The sequence below is a fragment of the Otolemur garnettii genome, unplaced genomic scaffold (genome assembly GCF_000181295.1).
Source record: "Otolemur garnettii isolate 467f Iridium unplaced genomic scaffold, OtoGar3 scaffold00092, whole genome shotgun sequence".
Classification (NCBI taxonomy): domain Eukaryota; kingdom Metazoa; phylum Chordata; class Mammalia; order Primates; family Galagidae; genus Otolemur; species Otolemur garnettii.
The window spans coordinates 5,122,014-5,147,052 of NW_003852487.1; the positions used below are offsets into that span (position 1 = coordinate 5,122,014).

The window sequence follows — 25,039 nt, forward strand, 5'->3', positions numbered from 1 at the left end:
TCAGATCTGAAATGCCAGAGTATTAGGCAGGCATTACACTTTTTGAAGTTTTGTGCTTATACTGCGGATGGTTAAAGACCCCAAGCTGTAAGTAGGCTCAATTTCATCTGAATTATGGAATGCAGTGATGTTGAGGGAGAATCTTTTTTTTTTTTTGAGACAGAGCCTCAAGCTGTCCTCCTGGGTAGAGTACCGTGGCATTACAGCTCACAGCAACCTCCAACTCCTGGGCTCAAGCGAGTCTCCTGCCTCTGCCTCCCAAATAGCTGGGACCACAGGCGCCCGCCACAACGCCTGGCTTTTTTTTTTTTTTTTTTTTGGTTGCAGCGGTCATTGTTGTTTGGCGGGCCCGGGCTGGGGATTCGAACCCGCCACCTTAGGTGTACATGGCTGGCACCTTAGCCGGTTGAGCTATAGGCGCCGAGCCTTGAGGGAGAATCTTGATCCGAGCTGCCCACCCACTTCCCTTGGAGAATGGTTCCAGCCTGTATTGGGGGGGAGGCTGGGGCTTCAGGGTGGCTGGGGCTGTGCCTTCTCCCACTCCTGGAGGCCCCTGTGGTCATAGGAACCAATGTTTGCTCTCTTAGGCCTTACCTTCCCCTGAAAGTAAGTACCTATGTGAAATTCTCTCGCGCTTTCATTTGACTTTTACTTTCCTTTAAATTTGAGGAATGGCCAGGCATGGGGGCTCATGCCTGTAATCTTAGTACTCAGACGGGTAGATCACTTAAGCTCAGGAGTTTGAGACCAGCCTAAGTAAGAGCAAGACCCCATCTCTACTAAAAATAGAAAAAAACTAGCCAATGTGGTGGCAAGTACCTGTAGTCCCAGGTGCTTAGGAGACTAAAGCAGGAGAATCGCTTTCACCAAGTGGTTTGAGGTTGCCATGAGCTACAACTCCATGGCACTCTACCCAGGGCAATAGAGTGAGACTCTTATCACCAAAAAAAGAAAAAAATGTGAGGGGTGTTAGGGTAATTATGAGCCCTTGGGGAACTTTGAAGTGAAATAACTTCGAGAGGTACTTGTGATAGTGGCAAGTACAGCAGAACCTCCATAGTTGAACACCTCCCTACACTGACTACTTCCTTAAGTTGACTTAATTTCCATAGACTATAGACTTGCACCACATGTACATATCAGTATAGCAGGCCTAGTTCCTTATGTCGACCACCTCTGTGTGTTAACCAGTTTGTTACAGTCCCTTGGATGGTCAACTTACAGAGGTTCTACTATTTGTTAAAACTGTTATTTGCTAATTAAAACCTCCTTAGAGGGCTAGCACAGCATGAAATAGAGACAGTTCCTGTCAGTTAAAAGGAAGGCTCTGAACCGCCATATCTCCAGGGAGAACGTCCCCTAGTCTGTGGGTGGCAGCAGTCTATTTGCTTCCCCGGGCTGTGGCTGCCAGCTGGACATGCTCAGGCCAAAGCAACTGAAGCCCAAGAAAGTTAGCAGGGCTCAGAAATCCTAACCTGGGCCTGATGCACCCCATATACACTATTTACACACACTCCTACCCTCCTTGGGGGTATAGAGCTTGGAGTCTGATCACTGCTGTGTCAAGGGTGCTGGCAGCCCAAAGCACCCTGTGTGGTCTGTGTGCTTATTAGTCTCTTCCTCGTGATGAGACCAGTGAGAGCTGTGTGCATAGCCCCTGAAGTTGCCACTGTTATGTTCCAGCTCTTTCCGGAGGGAACAGCTCTTTTGTTTAAGAAGGGTCAGGAAGGTGGGGCAGCACCTGTGGCTCAGTGAGTAGGGCACCGGCCCCATATACCCAGGGTGGTGAGTTTGAACCCAGCCCCGGCCAGATTGCAACAAAAAAAAAAAAAAGAAGGGTCAGGAAGGAGCCTGTGTTGCATGGGAGCACCGAGGTCATCTGGGGTTGGTTGGCATTTTATGGAGGGCCCTCTGATGAGGTGGGAGAGGGCCCCTGTGGGTAGGGTGGCCTCACCCTGCCCCACATTTCCCAGGGGCTGCTCCTGGCCTGGTTGAGGATAAATGGCAATGTTCTGACTTTTTCCAAGAAAGGCCAAGCATGTGGACAATGGCTGGGTTAACCTCACAGCCCTCCCTCTGCCCTGACCAAAGTGGTGCCGAGGGCCATCTGTGGGGACAGAGCTTTCAGCCACTGTGAGTGAGGGTGGGCTGGGGAAGCTCTGAGTAGCACACCCTTTGGAGAACCCTCATCTGGCCCCAGAAGCCTAATAAGAACTGTGTCCTTTGACTTCCAGGAAAGAGCGGCCCATACAGCAGTGCAGGATGTGGACACCGAGCTGTCCCCAGAGGAGAAGCGGGTCCTAGAGAGGAAACTGAAAAAGGAGCGGAAGAAAGCAGAGCGACAGCGTCTACGGGAGTCAGGCATCACAGCCCAGAACCCTCCAGCTAGGCACTCGGGGGCAGAGCTGGCCCTGGCCTACCTCTGTGGGTGAGAACTGCCAGCACCTCTGTGCCTCCTAACACTAATTGGGAGTGCTTATACCACAGAAATTGGGGTGTGCTGATTGGGAGCTGTACACAGTCAGCAGTATACTCTGTGTGAGGTTCTAGAGCAATGGGGGGGATGGCTCTGCCCCAGGCCTGTGCTGCCACTCCTGCCGCTCCTGCAGATCCTTTCAGAAGCCACAGCAGAGCCATCTGTGCAAGGACAATGACTTCTGGTCATGCACAGTCTCTTATGGGCTGGCCCAGGTGCCCACCTCAGAGTCTAGCCCGCCCAGACCAGCCAACCTGACTGTGAAGGGGCTTTTTGCTCGTCATTCAGTTTACAGACACCATCAGGGAAGGAGCCATGCCTGTGCTCTTGGTAGCTCACTTTGCTGGGTGGGGGCTCACAGACAGACTGCAGGACCACAGGGAGTTGGGAGATCGAGTGGGAGAGACCAGTGCCCCATGAGGGAGTCACAGGTAGAGTAGGGTAGGCAGCTGCATCTGTGCACAGGCTATGAGGTGGGGGGATCCTGGGAGGAGGGTCACAGCATGGGACAGCTTCAGGGATGCTGGGCCAAGGCCTGTGTAGGGTGAGTTTGAAGGGAGAAGGGGAGACTTGAGTCACTGAGAGAAGGTAGACCCTGGGTCCTGCATGGCCATCTCATGCCCAGGAGAGCAGGTCAGGAGTCCACTGAGCTAACAGTCCATGAGAGAGGGGACCCAGCCAGAGCTGGGCAGAGGCTAGCCTGGTTACTGAATAATTAGCTGAAAGCTTTCTATAAGATCTTTAAAGATTCATAGGAAAATAAGATTGCAGTGAAATTACAAATTTGTTTGCAAAAAGTTATGTATTCCAATAGGACTTACCAAGAAATAGGTACTTTTTCCAAAGCACCCCTACTGGTACTAAAATCCCAGCCATGGACCTGTACACTTGGACATTGTTTTTATAACAGTTTTACAAGATAATAATACACATACCATAAAATTCACCCATTTAAAGTATACAATTCCATGGTTTTTAGTATATTCACAGAGTTATGCAACCATCATTACTACCAAATTTCAAACATTTTTGTCATCTCAGAAAAAAACTCTGTGCCCTTTAGCTATCGCCACTCCTGTTCCTCTGCCCTGCCACAGCCCCTGGTACCCAAGCATCTGCTTTCGGTCTGTATGAATTTGCCTATTCTGGACATTTTAGTTAAGTGGAATCACACAATATGTCATCTTTTGCTTCTGTCTTCCTTCACTTTGCATAATGTTTCCAAGGTTCATCCAAGTTGTACCACATGCCAGGACTTCATTCCTTTTTATGGCTGAATAATATTTCACGTATGGATGTTGCATATTTTATTTATCCATTCATTAGCTGATGGACTTTGGGGTTTTCACTTTTTGAAAGGATGAATAGTACTACTGTGAACATGCATACAGGTTTTGTGTGGACATGTGTTTTTACTTCTCTTGGGCACATACCTAGAAGTGGAATTCCTGAGTTGTTTGCTAACTATCGCAGGAGTCCTCAAACTTTTTGAACAGGGGGCTAGTTCACTGTCTCTCAGACCATTGGAGGGCCAGACTGCGGGCCCCAGGACAAGTCGGCTGTTGGCAGGACAGGCAGCAGTGGCAAAAACACCCAGCAGGCCAGATAAATGTTACATGCGCGGCCCGCGGGCTACAGTAACGCCTAGAAGGCTAGAGGACTGCAGGCTTTTTTTTTGAGGACTCCTAGAAGGCTAGAGGACTGCAGGCTTTTTTCATAGCAGCTGCTCCACTGCACATTCCCACCAGCAGAGGGTTCTCCATACCATGCGGGTCACTTGTTAGCATCTGACATTTTTACTATGGCTGTCCTAGTGGCTGTGAGTGGTATTTTGTGCTTTTGATTTGTATCCTGGTGCAGATTTAAATCCTCAATTCAGAGAATCTAGTAGGCAGCTGCCCAGCCCCCTTTGGCTCCTCTCTGAGTCTGTGATAGACTCAGGGTGCAACTACCCCACAGTGGACAGCTCACATGAGTGGTAAGCCAGAAGCCCTCCAGGGTTCTCCAAGTTGGGGGATGATTTCCTTGAGAAGTCAGCCTGCTAGCTGGCCCAAGGCTGGACATGGGCTTTCCAGAGCCCTCTCCATCCCTCTGGCTCCAACTCTTGCCTTTGCTGCCTTCTCGGAGCTAAGGATGAGCAGCCTGTGCTGGCCCTGGACTGTATTGTGTTAGGAACCCCTCGTAATCGGGACCCTGTTATTATGAACTTGGGCTGCAACAGAGAGCCTGGGCCCTCCCTTCTCTGTGTTCCTCAGCATCTGGGCAGTTATGGAGGCTGTCCTGGCAAACCAAGCAAAAAGAAACGGGGCCCTTCCCGGAACCAACAACCAGGAGGAAGGGCTGGGCCTTCCCATCCCCTCCTAGAACCCTCAGAGGAGGCTCTCAGAGGTCAGGCTAGGTGCAGACAGGTAGGCCTGTGGGAGGAAGGCAGCTTTGGCCCAGGTTTGGGATAGGCTCAAATCCTGCCTAGCAGGACTTTCAGAGTCAGGAAGCTGCCCCTGCAGATGGCCTGAGGCCAGATCCTAATAGGAGCCTACACAAAGTGGAGGTGGCACTTGTTTTAGGAGCATCCGTGGAGTAGAGGCAGAACAGGCCATTTGGAGCCATCAGGGTGAGGCTCAGGGACATTCACGCCCATAGAGCTCGGCTACAGTCCTGGTCTGTGACCTCCACCCTCCACCTCCAAGAGGACTCAGCACAGCTCCCAAGATTAAGAACATACTGGAAGACACCCAGATGTCCAAGGTTAGTGGTGCTAGACTCAGGTCAGAGAATGACCTAGGAGAGGAAGACTGGTCAGAAGACCCACAAGGGGATTTGCTAGAAATTTTATTCATAAAACAGCCCAGATGTAAGGGCGGTCTGCAGAGAGAATCCACAGCCCCAATTAGGGCACTTCCCTGAGCACTAACTCCCAGCTCAGCTCCTCCCCCAATGCCCTATTTCTGAACCACAGACACTCACACTGCAGGTCTGATCTCATGATTTCTCCCTGGCCTTTTTATCCTCTATCCCCAAACTGAGGTGAATCCTGGAATCTACCCCTGCCTGCTATGTGGCTTCCCTGTGTAGCCTGTTCGGCAGACCTTCTGGCCTGTGCCTTTTCCACTCCACCTCTGTTCCAGGGTGAGCCCCAGGTCCAACGCTCTTCAGCCAGGGCCCCCCTCTAACTTCCTTCCCACAGCCTGGACCCACCTAGCCTGCTGCCTCAGAACAAGTCAGGCAGCAAAAGGCCCCACAGTGTGCGAGTCTACCTTTGTGGACTATCCAGAGCAGGCCCACAGAAGCAGAGTTGGGGCGGGTGCTATTGTTCACTGGAGCAGAGTTTCATCTGGGAAGACAGAGGGAGGGGTGTGACCAGGCAACCACAGTGTGAATGTGCTTCATGCCTTTAAGCTGTGAATTAGACATGGTAAGGGTGGTGAATTTTGTGAAGCATATGTTAACCCTAGTAGAATAATCCATAGGTCATGGCACTGATTAGACACATATGTGTCTGTGTGTCCTGTCCACCTGTATAAGAGGAGCTCAGCTCAGCACATAGGTGCCTACTACAGTCCCAGCATAGCATGTACCATGGGGTGACACTAGGCTGGGACTGACTCTGTCTTGCCCCTACCTCCTCTTGCCCAGGAGGTCCTGGGGATGGTGCTGGCTGTGCGGCCACTGCATCCATGCTGCTCTTACTCCTCCAAAATAGACACCACAAAACACAGGTGGGAGGGACTCTTGAGGGGTACAGGTGTGACACCTGGGGCCTGGATATGGGCTGGGCTCCTGCACAGAGGAGCAAGTAGACTAGGAAGCTCGGTAGGCAGCCACCTGTCAACATCCCCACCTGCCTAGGACAGAGGTGACCTATTGGTGCCTCTGGGCCTAGCTGTTCTAGTTCTCCCTAAATGCCTAGGACAGGCAGGATTAAGGACGAGCCAGAGCCACTGCCCTCTCCTTCCTCTCAACAGCCAGTAGTTGCCTATGGCCACTTTCAGCATAGATTCCATCCATAAGATGCAGAGAGAAGGCAGGGCCTGGTCTTCTGGTAGGAGGAGGGGATCTGGCCCCACTCTATGTGTGACACACGCAGACCCCTGGCCTTCACCCTGAATCTACTGACCTGGCCTATAGCTTCAGGACATTTGTTGCCAGGACCCATTCACTTGCATTGACCACAGGGATTGGACCTGAGCATTCCCAGCCTGGGGTCATGCAGGAGACATTGCTTTGGGTGCTCAGTCCACCCAGGCAGACCCACAGCCTCTCAGCCAGGTGCAGTCAGGTAGAGGGACCACACAATGATCCAAACCTGACACCTGGGCATGCCTCACAATAGGGTTCCACCACAGCATGCGACAGATGCTTCCTGAAGAAGGACTGAGTCCATGAAAGAGAATGTTCACATTAGGGTCAAGTCATGGAGTCATGGGATCATGGGGCTGGAAGAAGATGGTCTTAGGGCCCCTTCTGGTCCTCAGTTGATCCTGTCAGAGTTGTGGACGCCCAGAATGGTTGAGGGAGTCCACAGCACACACAGGTGATGTGTTCCCTACCTGGGAAACTTGCTATGACTCTGCTCTGTGGCTGCCCTCAGGCAGGGGAGTGGCTCCTCACAAAACACCTACAGCCTGGTGTTCAGCATCTGCAGGGGCCCCTGGTTGGTAAGCACGGCCAGATTGTGGATTCTTGCCCCCAGCACCCTGAGATGTTTGTCTTGTTTTCCCAGGTGGGCCCAGAAGCACAAGGACTGGAGATTCCAGAAGACAAGACAGACATGGCTCCTGCTGCACATGTATAATAGCGACAAGGTCTGTGCCCACTGGGGGCCTGAGAGCAGAGGCTGCAGCCGGGAAGGATTGTACTGAGGGTGCCATGGGTGACTGGTCTCCCCTGGCGTGTTATGCCAGGAAGTGAAGCTGGCTCTGGCTCCACCACAGCTTCTATAAAGCTTAACAGAACTTTACATGGTTTTGTTTATACATTGCTGTTATTGAAACCAAAGGCTGTGGTGGAGCCAAGTACCTGGAGGCCACCTACCCCTGCATGTGCTGCCTTTGTGCAGAAGTGCTTCTTTTCAGGGACAGGGTTTAAGATTTGATTTCATGGAGAGAGTTTAGCAACAAAACCCAACAGCTGGGACGGAACTGGAATTGCCATGTCTGCTCTAAGGCTGCACAGCCCAAGGTTCTGCTGAGGCTCTGTGTTCCAGCTCTCCTGAGATGCCAGGTTTTGGGGATACTCGGCATGCATGTTGATGGGGTCCAGGGGCAGTGGTTCATGGTACTCTCCCACGTGCCTATGTCTGCAAATACACCTGGTAGCTCATCCCTGGGCACACTGAGCCAGGACATTCCAGGCACAGACTGCAGCCCACTCTTGTTTTGAGAGTGTATAAAATAGCCAGAATAATCTTGAAATAGAAAAAGTTAAAGGTTGTACACTTCTGACTTTAGACCTGTTGCATAGCTGCAGTGACGAGGACAGTGTGTCAAGCACAGGCTGAGAGACAGCCCAGAGGTAGACCCGAGGGTGCTGAGACCACTCGGTTGGGAAGTCTTGAGACAAAGGCTGGGGCTACTAGAATTCCACTTTTTATTTTAACAGAACTTTACATGGTTTTATTCATACATTGCTGTTTTTGAAACCAAAACTTTGGTGCCCGTAGCTCAGTGGGTAAGGCATCTGCCACATACATCGAGGCTGGCAGGTTCAAACCCAGCCTGGGCCAGCTAAAACAACAATGACAACTGCAACAGCAACAGGAAAATGGCCAGGTATTGTGGTGAATGCCTGTAGTCCCAGCTACTTGGGAGGCTGAGGCAAGAGAATCACTTAAGCCCAGGAGTTTGAGGTTGCTGTGAGCTATGACACCACAGCACTCTACCAAGGGCAACAAAGCAAGACTCTGTCTCAAAAATAAATAAAGAAAGAAAAGCTAAAACTAAACTCTTAGGAGAAAATATAGGAGTACATTTCATGACCTTAGGGTTAGACAATGTTTTCTTAAATATGTTGCCCAAAGCACAAGTGACAAAAAAAAGTCATTACCTAGGACACTGTCAGAACATAAACTTTATGCTGCAAACAAAACTATCCAGAAAGTCGAAAGACAGCAGCATGGGAGGAGATGCTTACAAATCACAGAGCAAATTGGAATTCTTCTAACTCAATAATAAAAGGGCAGCCTGATTTTAAAATGGGCAAAGGATCTGAATAGACATTTCATTAAAGAAGATGTACACATGGCCGGTGAGCACATGAATAGAAGCTCAGCATCATTAGCCATCAGGGCTGCAAACCAAACCACGCCGAGATGCCAATTGACACCACCACACTGGCCCCAATCAAAAGGTGACAGGGATATGGAGGTTTTTTCTTCTTTAAGTGTACTTTTTATGACAACCTATTTTTATTTATTGTATAAGGGTAAGGTATATTCTCATTTTTCCAAGGATAGTCATGATACATTTTTGAAATTTTCTTTTTCTTCCTATGTGGCTTCTCTTTTATCCAGGTTGCTCTGGCAGGCCCACCACCTGTGCTAAGTGAGTGCACCTGTGACAGCCCAGGTGGGCATAGGCAGCCAGCCGTGTGCTTCACGGTGGGCAGATGGCTCTGGACTGTCCTTCCGGGACCCGATCTTTGAGTCTTTTCTCATGTATTCTTCAGATTTTGCAAAAGAATAAATACTTTTGCTGAGAGGGCACAGGTATGGCTGTAAACCTGCCAGGAGCCAGCAGGGAAAGTGTTGGAGACAACTCAGTGCCAGCATGTTGCCTCTCTTGGCACCTGGACTCCTGGGCTGGGCTGATGCCCCTGCCTGGACAAGCCCCTCAGCCTGACTTCAGTGGCTAGGGGTCAGTAGCACTGTTTTGCTCATGCTGGGGTAAGAGAGCTAAAAACCAACTGCATTATTTTTTAAATGGAGATCTAATTCACATGCTATATAAAGTTTTTAATTTTGATGAAGTCCAGCTTATTTATTTTTTCTTTTGTTGCTTTTGCTTTTAGTGTCATGTCTAAGAAACCACTGCCTGACTCGAGGCCGTGAAGACTCATGTCTGTACTTTCTTCTTGGAGTTTGACACTTTTAGCTTTCATTTACATCTCTGATCCATCTTGAGTCATTTTGTGTCGATTGTGCGAGGCAAGGATCTATCTTCATATTTTTGTATGCGCACGTCCAGTTGTCCCAGCACCAGCTGAAGAAACTCCTTTCCCCACGGGTGGTCTCAGACCTCGTTGGGAACCAGTTGTTCACACGTGGCATAGGGCCCGACTTCTGGGCTCTATTCTATTCCACTCTTCTGCATTCTGCCCTTGCACCCATGTCATGCCGTCCTGGTCACCCTAGCTTTGTGGTAGGTTCTGAAGTCAAGACCTGAGAGTTGCTGGCTGCTTTTTAAATGGCTTTTTATATGACTTTTAGCCACTTCTCCTATCTTCAGCCCCATCTTTACTCTCACTTCTAGAAGTAACTGGCACAGCCAATTCTGGAATCTTCAAGTGAGGGCAAAAGGCAGGCAGTGTTTCTTGGTTTTCAGTTTTCAGAGCTCACCACGTTGGTGGCCTATGCATCACCTCTCAGATCTACTCAGTCGCTATCTTTCCTCTCTTCTGTGTCCCAGCCCCCCAGATGTTGCCACTGTTATCTGGCGACACATTCTTTGTCCTCACAGATATACCTCTGTAAACTCATACCTGTTTAGTGTTGATCCAGAGGCATCAGGTGCCAGCCTTGTTAACATGATTGAGCACCTGAGATCTATGAAGGAGAAGGACATGGCCAAGGCACTGGGAAGGGGCATCCCAGCAGGCTGGTCCCTGTCCTGCCATCCCCAATCTATTGTCCTTGGCAGTGGAAGCAGGTGTGGCACACAGCCCTTTGTAGACAGCTCTGTTGGTGTCCTGTGAGGCCTGACATAGTGTGCTGCCACCACCACCCACACTCCTTCAGCCCTTATCCAGCCCCCTGGCTGGTCCCTTTATGGGTATAGAGGCAAAACCTAGCTTCCCTGCCAGGTGCCTTGGGGCCTGTGCTGCCTGAATCGCTCACTGACTCTGGTCTTTTCCTCACCCAGGTACCCAATGAGCACTTCCCCACCCTGCTGGCCTACCTGGAGGGCCTTCAGGGCAGGGCCCGAGAATTGACAGTGCAGAAGGCTGAAGCCCTGATGCAAGAGCTGGATGAGGTGGGCGCCAGGGACCCAGACCCCCTCCTGCTGGAGAAGGCCCAGCGTGCCCGGCAGGTGCTGCAGCTGCTGTCCTAGCAGCAGGTGGTATGACAGGACCCTGCTCGGGGCAGGTCTTGGACCACCTCCTCATGGGGTCCATGCTGGTGGGGCAATCCGTACCACCAGCAGGTCTGGGCTGGGCCAGGCCTGAGCCTTCCAGCTCCACAGACTGTGATGGACCCTTTCCTCCACCCTGCTTGGCCAAAGACAGTTTTATAGATGATAACAGGTTTTGATACCTGTAGAGCAGAAGATGTTACTCTGAAATGACCCAGAGACACCAGTCCTGGCCTTCAGATGGTCCTCAGGCCTAGGAAATCATTTTTGAGGGGAATGTCTATTTTTCTACCAAGGATGGATATTTTAGAAGCTGAGCAGAGTTTGGTTGTGGTCCTCATACTCTACCCGGTGGCCCCCATGTAAGCCATGTGTTCCTGGCCCCTGCCTGCTTCATCGTACGTTTTGGCTGTGGCACGACCACCTCTCCTTCAGCAGTGCCTGGCCTCACTGCCTTGTCACAGGGAGAGCCCTGTTGGAGGCTGTACACATCAGACCATGTGCCCATATGCACAAATGGACTCTGCTGGCTATATTTTCAATAAAAACAAGCCCCTTTCAGGCTGTGGCTCTTATTCTGTGGACTGTGAAGTGCTTTTTTCAGTGCACCCATGCTGTGACTGTATCCTGAACATCTAGTGACTGGTCTCTTGGTCTCCAGCCTACCTGCCATTACCACGTTCTTCCTGTTCCTGAGAGAATGTGGTCACCCCACAGTCTGAGTGACACAGGATATGCTGTCACAGTTGGAGAGGCATGGGCTGTGTGATCTGAGACAGGCCCTAGGGGAGGGCTGAGGCTGAAGCTAGGCTGCCTCTTCATTGAATAAGAGGGGCCCGTGGCTCCAGCCCAGGTGGTAGATCTGCGTGGCTGTTTCTAACAGCTCTGCCCAGTTGTCGATGCCCTGCCCACAGGAGACAGAGTCTTATTTCCTCCCTGTGAACCTAGATTAGTCTCTAGCCTAGGCAGAGGTTTGAGTGACCCCTGTGTGGGAGCAGAGGGAGATGCATCTGGGACCTGCCGCCATGTCATGAGGATGCCCCAGGCACCGGGGGGTGGGGGTAGGGGAAGCTGCCTGTGGGGTTATCGCCTTTGTCCCCACCAAGCCTCAACTAGGGGAAGAGTGTCTCGGGGCACCAGTGCTGGGGAGTGGGGACAGGGCAGTGTGCACACTCAATGAGCTGCTGCTCTGTGCTGGTCGCAGTGCAGTGAAGCACTAGCTCTGGACTCTGGTTCTACGTAGAGGCCTCAGGCTTCCTGGGGCTGTCTCCATCCTGGTGGGGCCTCCACAGCCATGACCCTCTTGCATTTTCACTGCAACAGAGTCCCCAGCCAGGGTTGCAACCCTTAGGTGTCTGCCATTACTTCAATATAGCTGCCCTAAGATGCCCATAGTGAGGGCAAGAGGGGACCGGAGCCGGGGAGGTGGGTCCCTTTCCCTTCATTCATAGAGCCCCAGACTCAGAAGGGACCCTAGAAGGAGGTCATGTCATGTTCCCCAACTCTCATCTGCACTCCACCTGGCTGTGTCCTCTCACACAGGTCCTGCTCTGTGTGGTCATGACTTGTGGCCCTGCGTGGCCACTGGAGATGGTATATGAGGCATCCAGATGGGATCTCAGGCAGAAAGGCACTTGGCACAGCACAGACCTGGGGATGACTGAGGCTCTGTTTGCAGTCCCAGGTCTTGGCATCACAGTTCTGCAGGGAGCCCCTGCAGAAGGTGCTACCTGAGTCAGAGCCAAGGAGGACAACTTCAGGCAGTTAAGAGGGTGCTTAATTGTTCCCAAGCCTTGAGGCATTGTAAATAAAGGCACCAAGAAATTTGCATGGAACTGCCGGTCGCAAAAAAAAAAAAAAAGATTAAAGACAAAGTAGATAGCAACAGAAGATCTGCAAAATACAAAGTGGGGGAATGTAGTTTTCAGAGGATCAGAGTAAATGGATCAAGAACCATACTGTGGGTTTCCCGGCAGCCAAATCAGATAGGGAAATGTGATGGGTACCAAGTCAATGTCAGGTAGTGAGGAAAGGTCTTAGAGACCTGAGCCTCCCTCACTCTAGCACAGAGATTCCTCCCTCAGGTAGTTGTGAGGTACCAGTCTGCACAGCAGCTCCCTGGCAGTGGTGATAGGGAGAAGTCACCTAGAAACAGGTTATCAAGGCCTAACTTGAACCAAGTGCAGAGGACCAATCCATTCCCTCCAGATGACACTCTCTGGTGAGATCCATACACAGCCCACGTGGGATCCTCTGTGCCTCTTGTGCTGATGTGCCAGGGAAGAGCTGTCAGTCTGTGGTTCATCTCAGTGTGTGTGTGGATGACTCGGCCTCGAAACTTCTGATAGTGGCTGTTATTATCCCCTTTGAAAGGCCCCAGACTGGAAACAACCCAGATGTCCATCAACAGATAAATGGATAACCAAAGTGAAGGCTACTCCAAGTCCAAAGGGAAGAGTTCCTGAGGCTTGCAACAGCATGGAGGATCTCAAGTGATGGTGCCAAGTGAGAGGCCAAACATGGGGGGATGTGCCGTGCAGGCCACAGATGCCCCAGGCCTTCCCTGAGATTTTACCTAGGCCTGAGTCCAGGGAGGGACAAAGTGGCCAGTGATAGGGTCTGCCTCGGGCATTCCCAGTAAGGGCTGCCTAGGGAGTGTCCCGGGACACTCACCTGAGCTATCCAACCCCCTCTGCCCACCTAAGACCCAGCCAGCCCCTCCTGCCACATTGCCCTGCCCCTCACCATCAGGGTAGGAGGAAGACCCCCATGCTGTAGGAGCTTCACAGTCGCCTGGGAGCACCAAGGGCCTGGGAGCACCAAGGGCCTGGGTCCCAACTCCACAGGGGACCTTGCCCTACATGCTGGAAGGAGCTTCAGGGCTTCGGCTCATCCCTGAGCAGAGACTCCTATCTTACACATGTGTGCCCTGTGGGTGCAGGTGGGCAGTAGCTCCAGGGTTAACGACTTCCCATTTGAAGAAGACTGTCTCCACCCAAGGCCAGCCAGTCCTGTGAGCTTGTTCTTCAAAGTTTGTTTATGGTTCAGGGACCATGAGTGTGTTTCTTCATTGACTTAGGAGATAAAATCTAAAGCACGTGTGTGGTTAAGGGCCAGCCCTGGAACTGGAAGCAGAGCTGGCTCCAAGAGAGCTGCCCACTAGACCCAGAAGTTTCCTTCCCTCGAGACCCAGAGGCAGGGATCCAGCAGTAGGCTCCCCTCTGTGCAGCTGTCAGGACACCTCCAGGGAGCCAGTTTGCCCATGTCCTCAGGGCTGTGGCCTCCAGCTGGTCTGCCCACCCACTACGCCCACAGAGGCTTCTCCTGACAGCCATGCTGAGCATATAGACTGCTCACCACCAGGTTCTCCGGGATGCAGCCAGCAAGACACAGGTTACAGAACTTGAAAATGATCCACTGACAGGGGAGTGGATAAACACGATGTGGTCCACTCGCACAGGGGGGTGGGGGGGAGGGGATATCACTCAGCCTTAGGAAGGAAGGAAATTCTGACACACTACATGCAGATGGATGGACCTTGAGGACACTATATTAAGAGAAATAAGCCCACAAAAGGACACATACTGTGTGATTTCACTTAAAGAAGGTCCCCAGAGGAGTCAAACTTATAGAAAACAGAACGGAGGTGGGGGCTGAGGTTGTCTCATGGAGACAGAGCCTCAGTTCAGGAAGATGAGAAGGTTGTGCAGGTGGTGATAATGGCTGCACAGCACGGTGGATGTGTTCAGTGCCGCAGAGCTGTGCATTTAAACATGGGTGAGACCCTTCTGTAAACTCGTCTTTATCATAATTAAAAAAAAAAGAAAACCAACAAAAAAACACTCAGCAATGAGGCCAAGACAGCCTTTGCCAATAGGTCCCCTGGACTCAGCCAGCCCACGTGCCCAGGTGAGAAGCGGCAAGCTCCCAGTCCTGCCCCAGAAAAGGTGGCTGGGTCTATGGATCCCCAGGGTTTGGGCCCCATCCAGCCTCCCAGCTCCCCCACGCCCCAGTCTATGTTCTCTTGTGAACTGGTATGGTGGTGTCCTGTTCATGCCACAGGAATGACTTAAATAAAGCTTTGGCACCTGCTCACACTGTTTTTCCAAGTTAATGCTTTTTCACACTTCAGGTGGTGCTTATTTGGGGGGCCCCACTGCACCCCATGGAAGGAGTCCCATGGTCTCATTTGTTCAGGGGTAAAATAAGGAAGGAGGCCATGTGAATTGGGCCTGGCATGTACAAGGTCCAGGTGAAGGCTCAGAGGAGGTGCTCACCCTTCAAACCATGTGCCAGGTGCGCAACAGATGCAGTGCTCTCCAGCGTCCTGCAAGAACACTTCACAAAGGGCTCCATAAGGCAGGGCAAGAAAGGACCAGTTTCTTCTCCAGAGAGGCCCTGGGATGTCCTCGGCCCCACCCTCAGGGTCCCCAGCAGAGGCCAGAAGAACAGGCCAAGCCCTCCCCAAAAGCCCACTCCCAGGGAGTCAACAAGGGGTCTTTCTTCAAACAACAGCTTGGAAGGTTTTTCCTGCCACTGGCCTCCAGGAATGTCCCCTTCCGCTTGGAGGAGTATCTGTCAGCTCACCCAGGTGCAACTAGGCACTGGGAGAGAGGCCAGGGTGCTCCTACTGCACAACCATCCTGTCTGCCCCTCCACATTGGGCTGTCAGATACTCCAGACATCCAGAAAGAGAACAATGAAACCACTGCCCAGTAGCCACCACCTGGTCCCTCCCTGGAAGTACATGAGAGGATTGTAGCCTCCTCTCCCAAGTCACCCCTTTCCCATCCTCACAGTGAAAGGGACTTAGCAGGTCTGGAAGACTCTTAGGAAATGTACTGCTCTTCCTGCCCCAGGCATTTATTATCACTTTGTCCAGTGGGATCCCATGACCACTTAGCATACTGTCCCTGAGTGCAGTGTCCCTATGCATGTGGGTGCTTACGCTGGGCAGGGACCCTATCTGTCCTACTTGGTCGCCAGCACCATGGTTGGCGGGCATCAAGGCAGTGAGGACACATTTTTGTTGTTGCTACTCTGGTGCTGCACCTCCTACAGAAGCCCAGAGCCCTGCAGTCCAGACAGTTACTTCCAGGGCTCCAGTGCTTCCTACATGGAAGCCTGTGGGTTATTCATGTCTATTCACTTGATTGACCCAATGCCCAAGGCCAGCCCAGAGCCTCCATTCCTGTTGGACAGTGACACAGCCTACAGGGGTAGCTGCCTAAACCCAGCCAGACCCCTGGGCCAATAGCCTGGACAGAGGCTGGTTTTACGGAGGCTTCCAGACATGAGACAGACCCCAGTTATGTCAGATTTTGGATAGACTGTGTGTTGGGTACATGTGTCCCTTAGAGGGCCATGCTCGAGAAGTGTACATCTTGGGTGTGGTTGGGAAAATGGAAGCTTTGCTGGGCTTTGGGCATGTCTGGGTCTCAGTTTCCTGTCCCAGAGTCCCATGAGGGTGACTGAACACCATGAAGACCAGCATCCTCCTAGCAAGCTCCTGCTCTTACCTTATGCCCAAGCCCTGCCATCACCCCACTGGGGTCCCAGACTCAACTGGTCCTCCTGGGACAGCCGTCCCTGTCTGGCCCAGTTTCCACCAAAGGGTCTCTGTGGCCTTCCCCTGGGCAGGGAGTGGTGGTGCTGGCCAGGCCCCACGGCTCAGGGGCTGGAGGCTTTCTTGGGGCCTCCCTGTTCCCCCATGATCTACCCATGGCCCCAGCCCTAGGGAGGCCAGCACAGAGGGAACTGGAGTTAGGAACTATACCTGGCCTCTCCTCTATAGCAGCTGCTACCCCTTCTGTGGCCATCCCAGTGCTCAACTGGCCCTTCAGGCAGATGTTCTCAGCCTGAGGTGCCTCAGTGCCCTCCACCCTCCCCATAAAGCGTGTTGTGATCACCTACTTTACAGGCAGTAGCGTGAAACCTATGGTGGAAAGGTCTGCTCCAGTGCCCCAGCAGATGGACAGACCAGGGAGCCTCAGGTTCTAGCGTCATCCCTGGAGGTGCATGTGGGTCATCTGGAGGAATACGCTTGACTGATGCCTCCCTGTGCCCAGTATGCCCACAGAAGCCAAGGCAGCACCCAGGGACTTGGCTTGAGGTCCTAGCACTGCAGATAGACCCCCCGCCTGGTTCAGCCCCCCAGAAGCTTCAGGAATAGAGGGGGGCCTACAGGAGACCCAGCTGGACCCCCCAGGGCCTGGCCAGCACAGAGCCATGGTCAGTATCCCTGTGGGGCCGAGTTCTGGCTAACATCACCCCATACCCCCAGCTGTAGGAACCAAGTGGAGGTGTGTGGCCGACCTGGCCCTGGTGGGGAACTAGATGGGATGGGAGAGGTACAGCTGGGGTAGTGGGAGGCTGTGCTGCAGACCAGGGTCTGGGGGTCCCATGGGGTCTGATGGGAGGAAGCCTGGTGTAGCTAGAGGTAAGTGCTGAGTCCCTGGGGCCTGGGGGTTCGAGAGGGACAGTGGAGTTGGAGAACCCATCTCTGCATAGGCTTTGGCTGCCCCAGGGTAGAGCTGGAAGGAGAGGAATCTATAGCACATGGGGTGTGGTCCCTGGGAGGGGGCTGTCAGGGAAGGAGGAGCTGCCCCTGCTCCCCTGGTGTTCTGATAAGGGCTGTGATTCCAGCCCCCATTGGGGATCAGCTCTGACCACAGTGAACACCATCTGCAGCCAGAGTGGCCCTGCCTGGAAGATGCAGCCCTGTGGTGGCCACGGGTGAAGTGGTAGCCCAGCAAGGGCTGATGAGGTGCGGTCTGCCTGCTCATCCTCGGGGACCTGGAGAGCACTCTGGAGCTGGGGGGACCTGGCTGCTAGGGGTCTGGTCTGTGGCATTTGCTTGTGACCCTAGGGCCTGGGCACTGCACACAGGGCCTGGGCCCGTGGCCGCATGGTAAAGGCCGCAGCGGGCGTGGTGTCCAGGGTGGCAGGGCTCACCCCAGGTGGGGGCAGCAGGCGGTACCTCTGGAGGAGGCCGGCAAACAACAAGAACAGCTCAGTCCTGGCCAAGCGCTCCCCGACGCAGATACGGCGGCCTGCAAGGAAAAAGGAAACATGGAATTGGGGGGCATGGGCCTGCTTCTTCTGGGGGAGGAAACACCCCCTGCAGCCCCCAGTGTCTGGGGGCTGGAGTCCAGAAGGCCACGTGTCCCAGGGCATTTGCAAGGGCTGCTGTACCCGCAGAGAAAGGCAGGAAGGCCGCATGCTTCACAAACTTCCCATCAGCATCCAGGAAATGGCCCGGGTTGAACTGGTCTGGGGTCTGCCACTGTGTCTTGTCCAGGAGCACTGAGGTCAGCAAGGGGATCACAGGCGTGCCCTGTGGGTAAGGGATGCAGAGGAGACACCTGGGACTGGCAGCTCCTGACACAGCTGCTATGCCTGTGTTAGACCATACCACAAGTGACCCACCTGGAACCAGAGAGGCCATGTGACTCCAGACATGGCAAGAGACCCCCCAGGACCCATAGATAAGACCCTCAAGACACACAGAGAAGATCCCCCAGAAAACACAGAGAAGGCCTGCCAGGACACACAGAAAAGACCCCACCTTGGGACACAGAGCAAAGACCCCCCCAGGACCCACAGAGAAGAACCAACGCTACCACCTCACAACCCCAGACACAGTGAGGTACCCAGCTCTGCAGTGGGGCTGGTTGGAAGGTGTGCAGCTGAAAGCCGCCTCCCTGACTGAACCCCCCTCCTGCTCTACAGGAGCCCTGGGCCATCAGGAATGAGTGGGGGTATGCAGGCATGAGCCAGCCTCCCACCTTGGGGAGCAGGTAGCCACCCAGCTGGATGTCAGCCGTCGTGCATCGGGGCACATGGGGCAGGAGCGTGATGTAGCGCTGCACCTCGTGGAGCACAGCACTTGTATAGGGCAGCTTGTCCTGGTCCTCTGGCTTGGGAGGCCTCCTGGAGCTCAGCACACGGTCTAGCTCCTCCTGTACCCGTCCTAGGTAGGGGTGAGCTCCAATCAGTGGGTGCCTGCACTTCTCAGCCCCAGGGGCCCCACCTGCAAGGGCAGGAGGGCTATCCAGCGTGTGAGGGGCCTCACCCTGCACATCTGGGTTCTTGACCATCAAGAGGGCAGCCCACTGCAGTGTGGCAGAGGTGGTCTCTGTCCCAGCCATGACCATGTCCAGGGTGCAAGCCACCACATTGGCCTCAGCAGACAGGTCCTTAGGGTCCTTCCCCTGCACAGGTGGGAAGATGGGCAGAGCTTGGCTGCAGGGTCTGGGGGTTAACCACATCTCACAACCCATCCCAACCCTGGGCTTAAGAAGACAGACTTGGCTCGGCGCCTGTGGCTCAAGCGGCTAAGGCGCCAGCCACATACACCTAAGGTGGCAGGTTCGAATCCAGCCCGGGCCTGCCAAACAACAATAATGGCTGCAACCAAAAAATAGCCAGGCGTTGTGGTGGGCGCCTGTGGTCCCAGCTACATGGGAGGCTGAGATAGGAGACTCGCTTGAGCCCAGGAGTTGGAGGTTGCTGTGAGCAGTGAAGCCATGGCACTCTACCCAGGGGGACAGCTGGAGGCTCTGTCTCAAAAATAAAATAAAAATAAAAATAAGAAGACAGATTTAGCAAGATGAGTGCCCCTGAGCTCCCTGAGTTCTACCTCACCACCCTTCCACTGCCCTGTGAGTCAGGCACTACCAATGTCCCATTTCACAGACAAGGAAGCTGAGGAGCTGAGAGCCCCCTCAGTTAGGAGGCAGGGGAGTTTGGTGCAGACGAGCACAGACCCTCCCAGACCTGCTCCCCCATGGTGAGCCCTCCAGACTCCACACAGGGCTCTGAACCCCAGCCTTGCCACACCTGGCCCTCTTGGATCAGGGCGTCTATGTAGCTCTGCACAGGGTGCCCCCTGGGCTTGCGGAGCCGCTGTTCCTCCAGGAGTGTCTTCAGGATGGTTCGGATCTCCTCAATCTTGCGCAGGACAGGCCGGTGCAGCTGGAGCAGAGCCCCAAGCCAGGGGTAGATGTTGAACAGCTAGGGCAGAGTGTGAGATGGGTGGAGTGGGGATGAAGGCATAGCCCCTGCCCCTCCCCCATGAGAGGCGAGTCTGTTCACCAGCAGGTGTGTTCACAAGTCCAGAGGCTCACACTCTCCCAGACTCTGTGTGGATGAGCTGGGAGAGTGCTGCCTTGCAGGGGGGCCAGGGGTTCCAAGGACACCCTCAGTCCATGTTTGAGGGGATGCTTGTGGGACACACTGGGGTGGACCTGTGCCAGTCACAGTCGGTGTGGGCTGGTTAGTTATCGTGGCTGCCTGTCACTGAGCCCCTTCCACTACAGAATGAGTGGTGGAGGTGTGAGGCAGCCTCCTCGGTGGAAATGACTTGGAACCTGCAGTGAGTCGTGGAAGACGACAGTGTGCAGGCTTCATGCTCAGCTTACCCGGCATGTAATAGGAATCGTGAGTTTGGCCATCTGAACAGCCAGCAGGGATCTAGCATCAGCAGCATGTGCTCAGTGAATGCCAGCTACCACCCTGGGACACAGGCAGTGGCTGGTGGCAAATCCTGTGTGGCACCTCTGTGTGGCACCTGGCTGCCCCAGCGGAGCTGCACAGAGCCCCATGGCCTCCACACCTAGACACGTATGTTCCTGCGAGTGCATAGCTAAATGTGGTAATGGCTAAAAATAGCAAAACTTTAAGTTTTGAAGAATGAAATGTACACCACAGGATCCAGGAATTCTGAATATTCCGGGGCGTTGTGAGGGACGATGACAACTGGCAGGTTTCCCAGCTGTCAGAGCTGAGGGCTAGGACATGTGGAGCCCATAGTCCCGGGGAAGAAATGCCTTTCCGATCTCCTGACCTTTGAGCAGTTGCACCTATTACCAATGGGGTAGGGAGACATGGGTAGGGATCCCCTTTTCCAGAACCCTCTCTTCCCAGAGAGCACAGGGTAGAGGTTGCCCTCATTGCATATGGTCAGTTAATGTCTGACAGACAGCAGCTCAGGCCCTTTGCTCTGAATGAGGGACTCTGTACAGGCAGCAAGACCATAGTGGGGTCAAGGGACATGCTAGGGCACCCCAGGACTGTCTCCTGGCTGTCTTGGGGGCACTTAACTCCTGGTTCCACCCCACCCTGAGGCTGGGGCAGTGACCTCTCACCTGCAGGCCAGGGGACCCCAAGAGGACCATGACCTCGTCAATGAGACCCAGCAAAGACACAAACACTGGGTCCCAGTAGTCAAACCGCCGGCCGAACAGGAGTGCGAAGGTGATGTTGGAGGGAGCCCAGCCAAGCAGGGCAAGAGGGAAGGGCCGGCCTGGGGGGACAGACGTAGGTGGGTGGGGGCCGCAGGGAGCCCAGCAGGGCCAGAGAGAAGGGCTAGCTATGGGAACAGGCCTGGGTGGGTGAGGGCTGGGGGGGGGTGGGCACAGACCTGGGTAGTTGGAGGCTGGCCTGGAGTGACAAGCCTGGAGGGTAGGAAGGGGCATCCCTATTCCCCACTTGCCTTGATAGCTGTCCAGCTGTCCTGTCAGGCACCTCAGTTCCTGTAGAATGTTGTCAGCCCCAGGCCCCCGGCCCACACGCAGGCTGTGCAGGGTGCGCACCGTGAACTGGCGGGCGGCCTTCCAGCGCTCCCCAGATGAGAAGAAGACCCCTAGGGGCCAGACAGAATGCCGTGAGCCCTGTCCCTCCCAGGTGGACCCCCGGGGTGCCTGCAGGGAGTCAGTGGTGACTACGGCAGCAGAGCCTCGCCCCACTTACTCTCACTCTCCAGGTTGGCCTTCGTTGGCCCCTGCCCTTCTCATCAAGGGTTGGGAAGACTCCAGCCCCAAATCCCTGGAACACCCTGGCCCGAGTGGACATCTGTCCCTTCCAGCTCCAGCCCAGGAGGCCCTGGAGATGAGCTGGAGCTGTGGGTTTTCCCACCCAAGGCAGAGCCCCTTGCACACTCACCCCTGCCCTGCTGGATGAGCTGGAAGATGGCAATGGGAGGCCGGTCGGCCAGCGCCTGCCCGGTACCCACCAGGGCCTCCCTCACCGCCGCCAGCCCTGTCAGCACCACCATCCGCTGGCGCCCCAGGTGCACAGTGAAGATGGGCCCATACTGTTCAGAGAGCTGGTGGAGGACAGGAAGCGTCACCCCCAGGGTCTCGGTGGGGTGGGGGATGTCCAGCCAGTAGCTCCTAAGCCCCGCGGTTCCAACAGGAGAGGCCACTACTGTGTATCACCCTGGGAGTTTCTTTTCAGCAGAAACTCCCCAAGACCAGGTGGTGGGGGGAGGTGGCAAAGCTATCTTGTGGGTGATATGTTCCAGAAGGCCAGGGTCTGCACAGAGAGCAGGGCCCAGGGCTGGTTCCTGCTCTCTGACCATCCCTGGCGGAGTGAGGACTCAGAACAGTAATGCCACATCAGGGGTGCCCTCTGTAGCCTGGCTAAGGGTTAGCGTTGGGGTCTTCTTCAAAGTATCCTGGCCCAGGTAGGGGTTGCCATCTCCCCACTTTATGAAGGAGGGGTCAGGGCTTGGAAGTGGGAAGTGAGCTCTAGACACATGCATGCTGAGGTACAGAGCTGGGACTTGGAGCTGGGCTTGTTTGCTGCCCCCTGGGCCTCCACACACTGGGCGGTGGCCTCAGGGGCCCCAGCCCTGGGTAGTACCTGTGCCCCTGAGTCTGGCGCCTATAGTTGGGTGGGGCCCAGCAGGCCTGTCCCAGGGAAGCAGGGGCTGTTTCTGCCCAGGCAGCTTTGTGGGTCATGGTCTATTCTTGCCCGGGAACCAGAGGATGGCCGCCTCCTCCCTACCACCTACAGGGCCTGGGGGTGGTCAGAAGTCAGGCAAACAGAGGTTTGGGAAACAGTGGCTACAGCTGGGGACCTGGCAGTTCTCTGGGGAAGGGCCCAGAGTCCAGGCAGAAGCTGGGTAGTCTACTGCACCCATGGTGGGGAACAGGGGTGGGCTACCACAACAGGGCAGGCTATACCCTGCTTCATCCCTGGGCTGTCCTCAACTCTGGCCCCTGAAGGGAGGGGCCCCCAGCAGGTTTCCTCCTGCCCAGGGCACATCTGCACCTGTCCAGGTTGTGTCCAGACCCTTCCAAAGCACTGGCCCTTCCCTCTCTGTGGCCCTTCCACTTGGCTCTCCAGTAGGCTCTCAGTAGGCAAATGCTGCCTCTTCCAGAGAGCCCTCCAAGCTGCTCCAACCTACCTTCATCAGTGACCGGTCCTGCTGGGACATACTCAGCAAGTGCAGGTTCCCCAATAGTGGCAGTGGGCGAGGCCCAGGGGGCCACCGAGGGGCTGAAGAGGGATCTTGGGTGCAGGCACGGAGCAGTCCCCAGAGCCCCAGGAGCCCCAGGAGCAGCAGAAGCAGGTGGGCCATGAGGACAGCAGTGGTAAAGTCTCAGCTCCCCTCCTGGGCTCTGCTGCCCTCAGCTGCATGGGGCCTCCTTCTGGGGAGGGCGCCACACCCCACCTGCCGCCACACCCCACCCACTGCCACCCCGAGAATGTGGAGCGAGCAGTTTGCAGGGGCAGCCCCAGTAAGCAGCTTAAGGCTATAGGCCCACAAGGAATGTGGGGCAGGGACAGGGGACCACAGGGCCACCTGTGCTGGGGGGTTTCTGGACCCCTGTGGGTTCCAGGAGGGCCCAGGAAGGATAATGTTCTGTTCCCAACCTGCTAGTCCCAGCCCCTCTGCCTTGGTCTCCTGATCAGAACCAGGGCCCCAGGTCTTTGGGGCCCGGGCCTGGCTCTGAAAAAGGAGACTCCACCCTCCCCAGGCTCTGAGTCACCCTAGTGGGACCCTCATGGGGAAGGCAGTTCCAGGGCTTCTTCAAACATCTCCCAAGTGCAGCCAGCCCTTCACTTAGTGCCTACTGGGGCCATGGAAAGGAGAGCCTGAGACAGCCCCAAGGCCTACAGGGGCTGCCACCTGGGGCTGGGGCCGGGTTCAGATGCCTACATGTCTGTGCCTCGTTCCTGTCTCCTAAACACTGATGGCCGGGCTAAGGGGAGGAGGTGGCCCCTGTGAGGGGCGGGTGGGCTGTTGGCACCAGAAGTGGCTGGGCCTGCTCTGTGCAGCCTGCCCCGACATGAGCAGCCTGAGCCCTGTCACAGCTGCCAAGCCCCTTTCCAGGGGGCCCCTCCCCTTGGGGCTGTCTTGGGGGGCTATTCGTGCCCAACACAAACTACAGTGAGGCCCTCTCCTCTCCCAGGTTGGTTCTCTTGGGTCAGCAGCGAAAAGAAGCCCCAACTGCAATTGCACACTTCCTGTGACGGAGAGCTCATTACCCCATCCACCGTATGCGCTGAGCACCTCGTCCAAGGCCGCTACTGGGTCCAGGCTGGGGAGGTCCTGCCTGCTCATTAATGTTCACTTAATTAAATCACCAAGCACTTGCTGAGTGCCTGTTGTGTTCCAGGCTCTGCCGGGAGCTAGGGCTACAGAAATTGGTGGCTTGGGGATTCTAAAAAGGCCCTGACTTAACATCTCCATGGGCAAGAACAGGGTGACAGTGAGTTTGCCACTGAAAACACCTCTGACCTCAGTAGGGACACCTTGGAGGGAAGCAAGAAGGCCAACTTGTAGAGGATATGAATCAAAGCTGGGGCTAGAATGACTTGAGCTCTGCCAGACTCACAGGGGAGAAGGGCATCCCAGCAGAGGGAATAGCACGTGCAAGGGGGGCCGACATGAGGAAGGGCCAGCAGGCAGGCACAGCGCACAGCTAGGAAGCATGCAGGGGGCTTGGGCAATGAAGACAGGACACAGGGAGCTCAGGGAGGGTTCCTCCCTTGGCTGAGTGAGGCCTAGGCCCAGGAATAGGCCATGTTGGGCATGAGGTCCAGGTTTCAGTACTGCCCATCTGGGCCGGCCCATTGGGCACCTGTGCACCCCCAGGAACAGGCAAGCTCCCTGTTACTCAAAGCTGTGAATCCCCCTTAGCTGCTGTAGCACAATACAGACTAGTGCCTTAAGATCACAGAAACTTACTCTCTCACAGATCTGGGGCACAGAAGTTTGAGGCCTTGACACAGGCAGGGCTTGTTCCTCATGAGGGAGAATCTGTTCTGAATTCCTCTCCAGCTCTAGGGGCTGCAGGTGGTCCTTGGCCTGTAAATGCCTGGCTCCAGCTCTGCCTAGGGCTCCACGTGGTCTTCCTCTCTGTGCTGCTCTGAGCCTTCTCCTCTTCTGTGTAAGGACACTTGCCCTTGGATTTGGGTCCACTCTAATTCCAAGATGATCTCATCTTTTTTTTTTTTTTTTTTTTTTGAGACAGAGCCTCAAGCT

General features: G+C 54.6%; 2 protein-coding genes across 2 annotated transcripts in view; one reads left to right on the top strand and one right to left on the bottom strand.

The window, feature by feature from the left end:
• Positions 1-11,336, top strand: part of CUNH7orf50 (chromosome unknown C7orf50 homolog) — a 133,181-nt gene extending 121,845 nt beyond the window's left edge. Inside the window, exons 2-4 of the mRNA XM_012808687.2 lie at positions 2,235-2,428; positions 7,197-7,278; positions 10,552-11,336. Coding sequence (XP_012664141.1) covers positions 2,235-2,428; positions 7,197-7,278; positions 10,552-10,740 — 465 coding nt within the window. The 3' untranslated portion in view covers positions 10,741-11,336. The remainder of the gene's footprint in view (positions 1-2,234; positions 2,429-7,196; positions 7,279-10,551) is intronic.
• A 6,289-nt stretch (positions 11,337-17,625) lies between these two features.
• On the bottom strand, positions 17,626-23,128 carry LOC100943036 (cytochrome P450 2W1). Its single transcript, XM_003795458.1, has 9 exons — positions 22,955-23,128; positions 21,706-21,868; positions 21,257-21,406; positions 20,910-21,067; positions 19,603-19,776; positions 18,836-18,974; positions 18,549-18,733; positions 17,956-18,097; positions 17,626-17,813 (listed from the first exon to the last, which is right to left on the bottom strand). Exons 1-9 carry the CDS (start codon positions 23,126-23,128, stop codon positions 17,626-17,628), a joined length of 1,473 nt encoding a protein of 490 aa, XP_003795506.1.
• Between the last annotated feature and the right edge of the window lie 1,911 nt (positions 23,129-25,039).

Excerpts from the sequence above, each read along its gene's own strand:
- LOC100943036 (XM_003795458.1), bottom strand. The coding sequence starts at position 23,128 with ATGGCCCACCTGCTTCTGCTGCTCCTGGGGCTCCTGGGGCTCTGGGGA. Across the intron at positions 18,975-19,602 it reads CCCTGATCCAAGAGGGCCAG|GGGAAGGACCCTAAGGACCT; the intron begins GTGTGGCAAGGC and ends CCACCTGTGCAG. Across the intron at positions 17,814-17,955 it reads CTTCCTGCCTTTCTCTGCGG|GCCGCCGTATCTGCGTCGGG; the intron begins GTACAGCAGCCC and ends TTTTCCTTGCAG.